General features: G+C 32.0%; 1 protein-coding gene across 1 annotated transcript in view; it reads left to right on the top strand.

Annotated features, from left to right (window-relative positions):
- The window catches only part of LOC140431542 (kin of IRRE-like protein 2), a 1,293,538-nt gene that overhangs the window by 1,013,307 nt on the left and 266,351 nt on the right, over window positions 1-13,880 (top strand). Inside the window, exon 7 of the mRNA XM_072519445.1 lies at window positions 6,726-6,881. Within this exon, the coding sequence (XP_072375546.1) occupies window positions 6,726-6,881 (156 nt within the window). The remainder of the gene's footprint in view (window positions 1-6,725; window positions 6,882-13,880) is intronic.

The following is a 13,880-nucleotide window of genomic DNA, read 5'->3' as shown; positions in this document are numbered from 1 at the left end:
AAAAACACGATTTTCGATTATAAGAGTTGTACCATTTTTTTATGACGCGAACGGTACTGTCGAAATAGACAGTTTCCACGAAACGCTAATAACATCTCGTCTATGGTCATATATTGAGATGGATTGTAATTATTGATGCAGTTTTCACTCACTTGGCAAAACCCATCGCGAATTGGAACTAGTTCATCTACAGCCTTTTTGTTTTTCGTTTATTAGAGTCATTAAATCTTAGACGTCGGAGGAGAAAAAAAAACCTTGTTGTGACATGGTCAAACGAAACAACTCTGATGAATCACCGGTTGTACCAAAAATTTCATGACACTTCCATCAGTTTATTTTTTTTTGACTCCAGCTAAGTACAATAAACCAATCAATTCTTCTACTTCTAAGACATCGGTAGACCTTGTATAAGTTTTTCTGGTATATTGGCCTTGAGCAAATTTCTCAATGTTCAGATTTGTATAGGTAAGAATGGTATTGATAATAGAGTCGTCAAAAAACTTTTTTCAGATTTCTACAGGGTCGGTCAAATTGCGGGTAACCCGTGTTGGTCCCGGTAATTGTGTAACAATGTTTTTTAATCTTGACCTATAGCTTCTTAAATTCATTGGTTGACACGTGACGTCATGAAAGAAACACTTTCTTTCATGACGTCACTTTATCTTTACCAGTATAACAGAGACTGTCAATATTTTCTTTGATTTAGTGAAAATTGCATTTCTTGCTTTTGATTTCTCCACAATGTCTATAAAGTACTATACTACTATACTATAAGTAATAATGAATACTATTATTATTTAATGAACAATTATGAACAAATATCACAGTAGTCGTGCATAAAAGAAATAAATATCTTACCCTTTTAATAAACAAAACTTGGTTAGTCAAATTGTTTTTATAAGTACGACTTCGGTGACGAACGTATCGATTGCAGTTTCTTCTTTGGTTGTTTCCGTGTAAATTTATGGATTTCTTTGTGCTGGACAAATTCATTCTTAACATTTATGTGTAAGCCCTGGCATAGAGTCGTTCACTATTATTGTTTACTCTTTCTACTCTATATTTCTCCGGTATGAGATTTGTTCCGATTTATATTTATAAGAACGTCTCTCAGTTTTTCGTAAAATTCATCCTTTGTATACGCATTAACATCTTCACTAGGTGCGAGGTGCATATGCTCCTATTCGTTCTATGCAGCTGACGGAAGGGGATGTACTTCACGTTTAAAGCGCTCATATCGGTCAAATTTGTCATCACCGTAAGGTTTTTATACCTTATTATACATTATAATTGTTCAAAATGATAGTAGGAAATATTTGCATCGCAAACTGCTACAGTAACAGTAAAAGTGATGTCACTTTTTATTGATTTTCGAGTCAAAAACATAAAAGACGTCAATGTAAACTGTGGATTGCAGCTATAATGACTAATTTATATAGAAGGAAACTTTTATGTTAAGATTACTATAAATTAAATTTCACATATTGTTATAAACGTATTAACTAGTTTTATAAAACGTCCAAATTTTAAACTGTCTACAAATCTATTCGTAATACATAAATACTACTGTAAATTTATGTATATATCAATAATTAATATACAGACAATATTTATCATTAATTACAAATTTTTTATTTTAAAACTGCAGATTTATAAATGTTTTCAATGGTGTAAATCTTTTCGTGATTATATAATAACCAATAGAGGGCGACACTTGTTCAGCTGCACAGAGCCAATAATGACAACTGATTGCCCATTTCTGCATATGTCCATTTTTATTATCTGTTCGTCCACTTTCTCCCAGCTTTTAATGTTTTTTCTGAGTCTCTTGTGGACAGCAATAGAAACTTCTGCTTTTGGTTTGACACCTTTTTCAACGCCACTTTATAAATGAAACTCACCCATTTCCTGACTTCATTTTTCTTTCTTTTTAGTTTTTTTGGGGATACATATATTCTATATAGCGTCGTTTCAGTTCTCAAAAGACCTGTATTATTTGCTTGATCCGTAAACCTTGAATATTCTATGTGGGCAGTTTCATTGTCCCTTTTTGGTGAATTTGTCGTTTTCCATCTGGTTTCCTAGGCTGTTAATTAAAACTTTTAGCATCTTGTTTTTTCTAAAAAAATAGGTTGCTAGCGTTTCGTTTTAACCACATTTTTTATCTTGGCTTAGGACCAGCAACATATCACTAAGTAGATTCTAAGAAAGTTAGAAATTAAAAAAATTAGAATACTAAAACAATGAACGGTTTCTAAGGAAAAAATATATACGGAGAAAAGTCCCGAAGACACCAACAGATATAAGTTTTATATTTTAACTTATTTCGGTTAACTAGTTTTTACTTCGATTGTATAGTTCTAATGCTTAATTAATTCTAAAATAGATTTGTGTTTCTATATTTGCAAGCTTGACTTTCTAGAAATGTTATACATATTCAATAAAAACCGTTCCAATAGTAACTACTCAGTTCTCTTCTTCGGTTGAAACGAGCAAAGAAAACGCGAATCTAATTATGCTAAACCTTTCGTATACCCAATTGTAATTCATGTAATTCAGCCCATAAGCCACAGGCTCCCGTGTTGACTTTATCCCACTTCGGAGGTAATTTATGCAAGCTATACGTGTGGTTTTCTCCGACCGTGTGTACCTTTATACCGAAAATTGGATATCGACGTGCAAATGTGTAAATTCTACCTCGTCTGCCGCTATGCTTGGCACTATCACGCCAATTGCCTTGTAGGTTATGACTTTATTACGCTATATACTCAGACGTTTTTTATTTCTCAATCGCACTTTGTCATTTACAATGAAACCTATTGGAAACAGCTGGGTTCTAGAATTTACACAGTTAAAATTGTTTGAAGGATCTTGTAAAACAACCTTCTTTATTAGTCTTAGTCTTGACACACTAGAATAAAATGCGTTTAGTTTTTTTCTCTTTGTTTACACGAGTATTATCCAGGTAAGTATAGCGTATTATTTTAATTAATACCTTGTGGGTTATTCTTTGTCAATGACTTAATTTTTGCGATTGGTTAACTTATACATAACTTTTATTTTTGTTTTTTTTTTTTTCAATTTGCTAGTTTTTACCATCTTCAATTTGAATTGTTCTGTAGATCGTAACTCCCAAAAGATTTTTATAAAGGTATAATCGCATATACGGTGCATATTCAATTGGTGTACCGTATTGCAGGAAGGTTCTGCATATTAAATCTGCAATATGGTGTAGTAAAATTATCCTAGTTCTTACCTAATGTTTTTAAGGCGTTGTCGTTCAAGAGACGAACCTCTTCTAGAGTTTGGAACTCATCCATTACATAAGACACTAAACAATTGGTTAACTAATATCAGTAGATCACTAGTCATACCACAATAAAGTTAAAATAAGAGATTGCAAAGCTATCTAAAGTAATAATATAAACACATACTTTTAATTAATTAATCCTCACCGTTGCCAGCTTCCTTCTCAGTTTTAGTTTCCTAATCTTAGACATATATTTAATTTTAGAATATTTTTTAATGTGTAAGCCTTTTATTTTGCCCATATTGACAATTAAAAGTTAATATCGTAAAAATATTTAACCCATTAAAGCGGTGTAATATTTTTTCTTAGTCGTTTAATGTTAATAAAAATAAAATACACATTTTACCTGCAAAATTAAAAACAAACACTAACTAAAGAACGTAATATAATAGGTATCATTTCTGTATTTTCATCATGAAGTGCCAATCCTGGTTAAGTTGGTACTAAACTAAATAACAAAAATTGGAAAGTTTCTCAGCTTATATATGTATATATATATATATATATATATATATATATATATATATATATATATATATATATATATGTATATATAGGCATCTCCTAATTTTCCCCATTCATCTCTGTTGTTTGTAAGACGTTTCCAAATTGGCCCTGCAGTTCTTTTAATATCGTCGCTCCATCGCATTTACGGTCTTCCTCATGGTCTTTTGGCTTCATAGGGCCGCCAACTCCCGATTTCTTTATTCCATCGGCCATCCGTAAGACGTTCGTTATGTCCAGCCCATTTCCATTTCAGTTTAGCTGCCAGTTCGACAGCATCTTTTACTTTTATTCTATTACGAATGTTTTCATTGGTTTTATGGTCTTTGAGTGAGATACCCAGCATCTGTCGTTCTATAGCTCTCTGAGTTTTTCTGATCTTCTCCATGTTTATTTTAGTGAATGTCCAGGTTTGAGCTCCCTATGTAAGTACAGATAGGATACAGGAATTAAATACTTTGGTTCGCAGTCTTTGAGGTATATTTTTATTTTTAAGTACGTATGAGAGTCTTCCGAATGCTGCCCACCCAATTTTTACACGTCTGCTTATTTCGGTCGTCTGATTTTCTTTGCTTACCTTGACATTTTGACCCAGATATGTATATTCATATACGTGTTCTATCTCTGTCCCTTCGGTGTTTATCATAGGTTTGTCATCTTTGTTTGACATTAGTTTAGTTTTGCTGAAATTAATTTTCAGTCCTTTTTTTAGGTATTTTATGTGTAGCTCCTCAATCATCGTTTTCAGTGCATTCCACGTGTACTACACGTGGAATGTGTACTACATCATCTGCGTACTACATCATCTGCGTATCTAAGATGATTTAAGTATCATCCGTTAATAGGGATTCCTTTATTTTCCCAGTCTATTACTTAAAGATATCTTCTAGGTCAGCTGTAAATAATTTTGGAGATATTGTATCTCCTTGTCTTACTCCTCGGTTGATTTTTACTGGTCTTGTTTCGATTCCATTACCCAACGTCACTATCATTTTAGCTTGTTTGTAAATATTATGTATTAATATTCTGTACCTGGAGTCGATCCGGTTGTTGACTAATGCTTCTTCTATTGCCCACAGTTCTATGCTATCAAAAGATTTTTCATCTATAAAAGCCAGACATAATGGGAGATTGTATTCGTTAGTCTTTTCTATTAGGATTTTTAAAGTATATAGATGGTCACTGGTGCTGTACCGTTTTTTAAATTCAGCTTGTTCTACTGGTTGATATCCGTCAAATTTAATTGTGTTAATGTTAACCTGTTTGTAATAATCTTTGTAAACGTTTTGTAAAGTTGTGAAAGAAGTGAAATGGGGCGATAATTTTTCAGATCTGTGGTGTCCCCCTTTTGTGTATTAGTATTGTTTTAGCAGTATTCTATTATTCGGGTATGTTGCCTTGGAATAGACATTTATTAAATAGTATTTTTAGATATGTGATGGCTTCTTCTCCGCCTTCCTTCAGCATTTCTGCTAGGATTCCATCGCTTCCAGGAGCTTTATTCCTTTTATTTCTTTTACTGCTCTTTCTATTTCTTCGGGGCTTATTTCGGGCATCACTTCTGAGTTGACATTTGTTATCTGCCTTTTCAAGTTCTGCTTTTAGGAGTTAGGGGAATCGTTTCTAAAACGGTACAGATCGGCGTAGAACTTTTCAATTGAGTTTGCAATATCAGATTTACTTTTTTCTAGTTGTCCATGTTCATTTTTAATAGTTATTATGTTTTTCTTTCTTAGTTTCGGTTGGGTGCATTTGAGACTTCGGTTTTTCTCTATGATTTGTTTTATACGGTTTTCTTGATGTTTTTTAATGTCCTCTTTTATCTGTTTTCTTATTTTTCCATTAAGTTCCTTAAATTCTGCAGTATCTCTTTTGTTGTGTCTTAGATCTTTTCTTTGTTACAGCATGTTTTGTGATTCTACACTTATTTTGGATTTTCGTTTTCTGTTAGCGGTTGCCACTTCCGAGCTTACATTTAATAGTTCTTTTATTATGACTTCATTGATTTCATTTAAGCTAAGTTTATCTAGATTTAATACATTCGTGGGTGTTAAATTGCTTTTATATTGTTCTGTATTAGAATTTAGTTTATCTGTGTCTATATTTCAAGTTTTTCTAAATTTATTTCTATTTTTATTATGTTTTATCTCTAATTTGGCTCTAACCATTCGGTAATCGCTACTTACTGACGCAGTATTTATTACTGTTACGTCCTGTATAATATCTGTTTTGTTACACAGTATGTAATCTATTTCGTTCCGAGTTTTTCCGTCTGGGGATAGCCACGTCCACTTTCTTTGAGGTTTTTTCTCATAGAATGTGTTCATTGCATATATGTGTTCATATACATATACATATATATATATATATATATATATATATATATATATATATATATATATATATATATATATATATATATATATAAACATATATATATATAAACATATATATATATATATATATATATATATATATATATACAGTTTCACCAATATAGGTAACGTATTATATTATTGTTCTAAGGGCCTTTATATGTGGAATGCTTCTATATGTCATTGGAATATCCAAAACAAATACGTCTAGCTAAATCTTCTGTTGGAAGGTAGGAAGGTAGCTAAAAGTAAAACAATTTTTAATCCAATAAAAAATATTTTTCATATCGATTATATTTCTTATAATAATGACGCGGTATGTCTTCTTCTATGTACAGCTTCTTCTTGATATAAGGAAGGGTCGTATTAAATTTACTATCAATAGATTGCCTTCTTTTTCTCAGATTCTTAAAAATTTGACTTTTTATTAACAAAGTATATACACTACAAACTTGGTGCATCTTGATAACATATTTAATAATTCATTTGGTTCCTTCGATATTTGGTTTATTTATTGAATACTTTTCATTTTCTAGGAGCACCACAAGTTTTGCGACAGTCTGCCATGCCAGAAGTCGTTGTTGAACGTGGTCAGCCGGCAGATTTGAGTATGGTGGTTTGCGCAGATCCAAGGCCTAGACTGGTCGCCTGGGAATGGGGATCCTTAAGATTGGAAGCTGGAACAGAAATGGGTAAGTATTTAATACATTGTTATATTTTCTAACCTTGAAATGGATATATTTACGTAATCCTTTTAGTCACATTAAAAAATTTTGAGATAGATTGTATCCATAATATCTAATTTACTAAGAAACTACTACCCCAGTGGTCAGAGACAAAAATGCCACCGAACCTCAAAGAAATTTGCTGCTCCTATTCTCCTCCTCGCGATTCTCGATTAAACCTGCCTTGTAGGGAGAAATAGAAAACATCGATTTACCAAGAAAAAATGTTTCAAACAGGAAGTGTAGCTGAGATCAGTTTTGAAGAAAAATTTTTATTAGCCCTTTTTCTGTAGAATGAACCATTCTCCCTGAAACAACGCGTCAAACGACCTGCGATTCGCAATGTCATTTATGCGCTCGAAATCAGTTTTTTGAATATAGTTTATATAAACTCGACAATAAAAATTCTATATCTTTTGACCAGAGCATTCTATCGACAAAAATCAAAATCCGTTGTAAAGGCAAAGAGTACAGCTTACGTATGAAATTTTTAATTTTGCCACAAATGGAATTAGTTTCTATAATGCTATTAAATATATAAACGTTGTGCGATTTTTGCCTTTTTTACGATTCTCCTGAGAACCATAAAATATATTACTTTCTTTGATTGGTTACTATGGAATTTCCATTGTTAAAGGCCAATCTTTAAAACCTATAACATGAAATTTTGATTTTGAGTTTTGGTAATAAATATGATTCATTTGAAATATATCTTAAAAACACTGAATTAAAATTTTCACATAACAAACGATCTGAAACGTTAAAACTACTTTTTGGATAGTAAAAGTACGTCTTTCAAAACTAAATAACTTCACCCACAAATTTTATCTAATGCCGTTTTTGTGGAAGCATTTTCCATTCGAAAGTTTAAATTCAGCGTTTTCTAGGCACATTTCAAATGCCTAATATTTGTTGTCAAAACTCTAAATAAAAATTTCATGTTATAGGTTTTGAAGATTGAAGATAGGGAGGCTAAGGTCGCCCTTCTCCATTTTCATTGTATGTTTTTATTTTTAGACTTAATTTTTATTTTTAGAATTACAATGGTCATTTATTTCTGACGGTTGCAAAAGGCTTGAGACAGGGAGATCCCTCATCCACTATGTTATTCAACTTAGTGTTAGAAACTGTAATCAGAAAATGCAACTTGAAGGTGGAAGAAACGATAATGAAATCTGACGATCTAACTATCCTAGCAAAAACCGAGAAAAAATTAAGAAGAGTTGTGAAGAAAATCATCTAATAAGCACATAAATTCCGATTGGAACTAAATGAAGACAAAACCAAATATATGATCATGGGAGGGACAGAAGGAAAAAAAGAAGACTTTAGTGTGAGGTCTGTAAGTGGTAAAAGCTAGACAAATTTAAATACCTGGGTGTAGTTTTCGATGAGAATGGAAAAGAGAAATGGGAGCTCGAAGCCAGAATAGCAAAAAAAAATAAAAAATTAGGTAGTTTAAGAGGCCTACTGAATTCAAAATACGTTTCTAGACAAGGTAAACTCAGAATATATAAAACAGTAATTCGACCCACAGTAACATATGCCGGTGAGACATGGACATTAAATAAGAAGGAAGAGGATACTCTGGAAAGATGGGAAAGGAAAATATTGAGACGCATATTCGGAGGACGGAAGACAGAAGATAGTTGGGAGAGAAGAACCAACAATGAATTAATGGCTTTATACAAAGAACCTACCATTACCAAGTTCGTCAAGGCACAAAGAATCAGATGGTTGGGACATGTGGAAAGAATGGCAACAAACAGAATGCCTAAACTAGTAATAACCAGAAAATTAATCGGCCCCAAAAGAAGAGGTAGACCCAGAACGAGGTGGATTAGTAAAGTGGAGAAAGACCTTAAACACGTGAAGGTGAAGGACTGGAAAAGAAAAGCGCAAAATAGAAGCGGATGGAGAAATATTGTACACCAGGTCCTTCAAAGTAGCTAAGAATATTGTATATACATATTTAAGTTAAAGTTTTGTTTAAAATAATTGTAATTAGTTAATATTAGGATTATGTTTAAAAAAAATGCCCTAGGCCTTAACGGCCTGTTGTGCGGAAAAATAAATAAATAAATTTATTTCTGACTCCGTTCCTGGGCCATTTCTTTTTGTCTCTTTTTGTCTTTCGCCAGCTTAATTTGCTTAAAAACGATGATCAATAGGACAATCGCTGAAGCAATTGTTTCTGCATCTCCAAGTAAGAATACGCTTATTGTTTGCGATCATTATTTTGGCATATCTTCCATAGAATCATGCATTCCTTCAAATCTATTGACTGTGTAACGAACGAAGTCGTGTTCTTGACTCATCACTGCACAATTTACAACCCAAGGTTGGCTAGGCTGTCTTCATAATTAGAAATATGTACCAATAAAACTATGTAACTAGACGTATTTGGTGATGTGAAAACTTATGCACCATAATACAGCCGACGATACTCAAAAAAATATTAAAGGATGAGATATCCGATTTATTTTTCATTCATCAGGTGAACCATCCAGTTTATTCATTCTCGTGCCTCACAACATAATGAAAAATATAGTATCACAAAGTCCTTTAATGAATATAAAATTGACTAATTAATAAGAATTAATAAATTAATAAGAATAAAATACATTCACTTAATGGTAACTTCGTTGCCACGTGAATTAGATCATTTTTAAACTTTTATTAAACTTAATTAGTATCTTCTACGCCGAGTCAACTAGTAATCTATAAAAACTAGAATAATTTTGATACCGGTTTATTATCTATAGAAAAAACGAGTCTAATTTCGATTAAACGTAATAAAAATATATATTACCTTATTACTGATTTAAAATACAATGTGTTTTTTGTTCAGACCATTATTTTCTATCAACAGTTGTGAAAAATGCCATTAAGAGGTTAGGTCATAACAAAACCTATTTATTTTAAGTCCAATTGCACCGTATTAATCATAATGTACTTTGGTGAAGACATCATTAAAAAACCTTCATAATTCAAGCTCTACACATACATTTTTCTGATGTTTATGCGACCTAATTTAACTTTAACGACTTTTATTAGACTCCTCGGCCACTAACCTGAACTTTCAAATGAAATTTGCGTGTTTTTACAACTTTACGATTTAGATAGATCGCATATATTTCGTGCAAAAGCTTGGATGCATTATATTTTTAGATTTCCAGTGCGGAAAACATACATGAAGATATACGGCAAAAATTGAGCACCCTTGAGTCGTTAAAATGTTTACGTCTTTTGCTGGAAGTTTTTTATAGCTACTTCTTAAAGATACAAGTAAGAAGATCAGGAGCGCCGACAATAAAAAAATACAATTTACATGGAAATTTTTATAAAATTACCGTATTCGATTTACTTTAACATATACTTAAATTTTAGTCTATTATACTTGTCAACTTGTCAACGCAAGAATTAGTTGTAGAATCTGGTCAATATCCAATGAATCGTATGTGCATATTATGAATTAGGATATTTCTTTTTTAATTTTTCATTGTTCTACAGTAATGATCAAAATATGAATACGACTGGAAAAGAAATTATAAAATTAGTTTAGATTATATTAAAGTGTATAACAATTTGTCCACATTTGTAATGATACAGACCAATTTTTGAAAAAAAAAATTTGGGGAAAATTTAGAAAAAAAAAAGAAATAAAGGAAACTGCTAGTGCATCATTAATACTAAAAACTGATAGAATAAAGCCTATAGAAAAATTATATTAGCTTACCTGATGAACTTTATCGGGCAAACACAACACAAACGACTCACTTTACTATTAAAGATGAAGTGAGGCTGTGTTTTTCATGGAGCCGGCTTCCCTGTCGAAATTACACTACATTTGTTTATTGTTCGATTGTATTAGACCAATCAAAAAAAAAAGTTTTAAAAGATGCAGTTTAAAAACAACCATAAGTGCTTGTAGCCACGTAGGAGATCTAAACAGAAAGTTGGTAAAAAATAATAATTTTAACAAAATTAGATATTGTTTTCTGACTTTCCTAGATATTAGAAATAAATGTCGTAGATTTGGCAGTTTTACCATATAGTATTATATACGGTGTGTAAAAGCCAAATGGAATAAATTTATTATTTAAATTACTGTACATATTTATATAAAATCCCGAAACACGTCAAATTTAAATAATAACTTGACATTCTTTAACGTGAAAATGCAACCCCTACCTTCAACCCCCTTAGAATGACAGGTATAACTTTCCTTTCCCAATTTTTAAAATAGGAAGTATAGTCTTGTGATATATCGTTTGAAAGGTCTTTTCATTCTCCATTCAAAAATGCTGTCGCTTTTAAGTTTATTAAGATTAATTAAGATAAAATAAATTAAATTCATGTGGTTACCGAATTTCTCTAAAATATACTCCAAACTTATTTCCCGTTTAGGTCTGGATAATGAGAAAGTGAACAAAAACCATAACAATGTGGTTTTTAGATGGTAACCTTTAAAAAACTTTAAAGAATTTCCGTGGCAACGTTATTTTAATACGCATTAGTAAATTGTTTTATTTAAGTTGTCAGTATTTTAATTTAAGTAAAAAGTTCGTTCAATTCAATTCTGAAAAATGGTTAGATTAACGGAAATACATAAAATAACAGTTTTACAAATGATTGGTTACGGAGATAACACCCGAACATAACAAGAAGTAACTCGCCTATTTCATGAGAAATTTCCTAATTTATCGCCTATATCCCTAAGTAAAATAGAGAAGCAGTTTCGCGAGTTTGGTCATGTAAGGCAGATAAAAAAAGCAGCTGCCAATGCACTGAGTGATGAACTCAAATTAGATGTGTTGCTTGAGTTTCAGGAAAATCCACATACATCGAGTAGACAGGCATCCACTACATTTGATGCTAGCCATACATCGATACTAAACATATTAAAAGAAAATAAATTGCATCCCTATAAGATGATACCTACTCAGGAGCTCATGGAAGACGATTTTGATAGGAGAACTTTTTTTGTGAGCAAATGATGGACATGTTGGATAACAATATTATCCGATTAGAAGACGTTATGTTTTCTGATGAGTGAGTTTTTCACTTAACGGTCATGCTAATCGGCAAAATTGCCGCTACTGGGTCACGGAAAATCCTTACTGGATGAAAGAAGAACACACTCAATACCCTCAAAAGGTTAATGTTTGGGCAGAGATCGTAGGAAACAATATCATTGGTCCCTTTTTCATTGAGGGCAACTTGAATGGCAACAATTATTTGGCACTACTTCAAAATGATGTCATTCCAACGTGGGCAAATTTATATACTGATCCAGGAAACCCTCAAGTTCCAGCGAATACGATATGGTTTCAGCAGGATGAAGCACCACCACATTACCAACTTAATGTCCGGCAGTACCTCGATACAATATTTCCCAATCGGTGGATAGGGAGGCGAGGATCGATTGAATGGCCAGCGCGACCACCTGATCTTACATTATTAGATTTCTTTTTATGGGGATGTGTGAAGAGCCATGTGTACAAAATAAACCTTCTGATTTAAATGACTTAAAAGAACGAATAACGCTTGCGATTAGGTCGATCACGCCTGTTATGTTAAATAATGTTAGAAGACAGTTTTATTTGAGATTAGGATGTTGCCAAGACGTTCGCAGTGAACATTTTGAACATCTTCTTCATTAGCATTCATAGTTCTTTTTCGTGTTCTACATTTTATTACGTTTTGCATTACATTTTATTTTTTGATTGTATTGTAGCGAATTTCGGTAACCACATGATTTTAATTTATTTTATCTTAATTAATCTTAATAAACTTGAAAGCGACAACATTTTTAAATGGAGAATGAAAAGACCTTTCAAACGATATATCACAATCCTATACTTCCTATTTTAAAAATTGGGGGTTGTACCTGGCATTCTAAGGGGGTTGAAGGTAGGGGTTGCATTTTCACGTTAAAGAATGTCAAGTTATAATTTAAATTTGACGTGTTTCGGGATTTTTTATAAATATGTACAGTAACCTAAATAATGAATTTATTCCATTTGGCTTTTACACACTGTATGTGATTCTTTAATAGTCATTTAGTATGTATGTAATTATAGCTATTGATGATTTTATTTAACTTTGATTTAACTTTTATCTCTACAAAGTTTTTTATTGTTAGTTGCCAGCATGTAAATGTTAAACTTATAGTTAGTATTAATAGTATAAGGTTCGTTAGTAAGGTCATGCATTTGGTCTTGTGTTTTGATATTACCAATTTGTTGGTTTGTTTTTCGCTTGTTTAATAAATACGCCCAATATTTTCTGATGCTACGATATGTTTTTGTTTTTATATTCTTTAAAATCCTTATTAATTTGCTAAGTGCAGATGTTTAGCGGTATTGGTTTTGTCTCTTTTTCAGTTAAGACTGACATAGACTGTTTAACTTATCTCTCGAATATTTGATAAGACAGTTGAATACACAAAGAGCTAATCTACTAACAAATAAATCAATATAGATTGCCGCCTATGCCGATGACATCCGAATTATATGTCGCAGAACGAAAACCTTGGTAAAAATATATTCAAAGTAAAAAAAAACAGGGGCAAAGAGACTGCACTAAAAATAAATATACAAAAGAATAAAAGCTAATAAAGGCAAGAGCTTTGGGAGTGGTTAAGCGCAGATGACACAGAAGAACCAAAAAAAAGAAAGCTGGAAGTCTTTGAAAAAAAAATTCTTAAAAGAAATATTTGAACCTATTAACGAAAACAAAGTATGTAAACTAGGTATAACTATGAACTCTACCCACTGCTTAAAAAAATACCGATCTCAAAATTCTGTTAACTTAAGAGACTTCGATGGTTTGGTCATGTAGGTAGAATGTAGACCGGCAGATTAACGAAAACAACTATAGACAGTAAAATTCAGACTGCAAGACCAAAAGGCAGACCATGGACAAGAGGGAAGGATGAAATGGCAAGAAGCGCCTTTGTGT

This window comes from Diabrotica undecimpunctata, chromosome 1 (assembly GCF_040954645.1).
Source record: "Diabrotica undecimpunctata isolate CICGRU chromosome 1, icDiaUnde3, whole genome shotgun sequence".
In the NCBI taxonomy this organism is placed as follows: Eukaryota; Metazoa; Arthropoda; class Insecta; order Coleoptera; family Chrysomelidae; genus Diabrotica; species Diabrotica undecimpunctata.
This window is presented reverse-complemented; position numbering and strand designations above follow the sequence as displayed.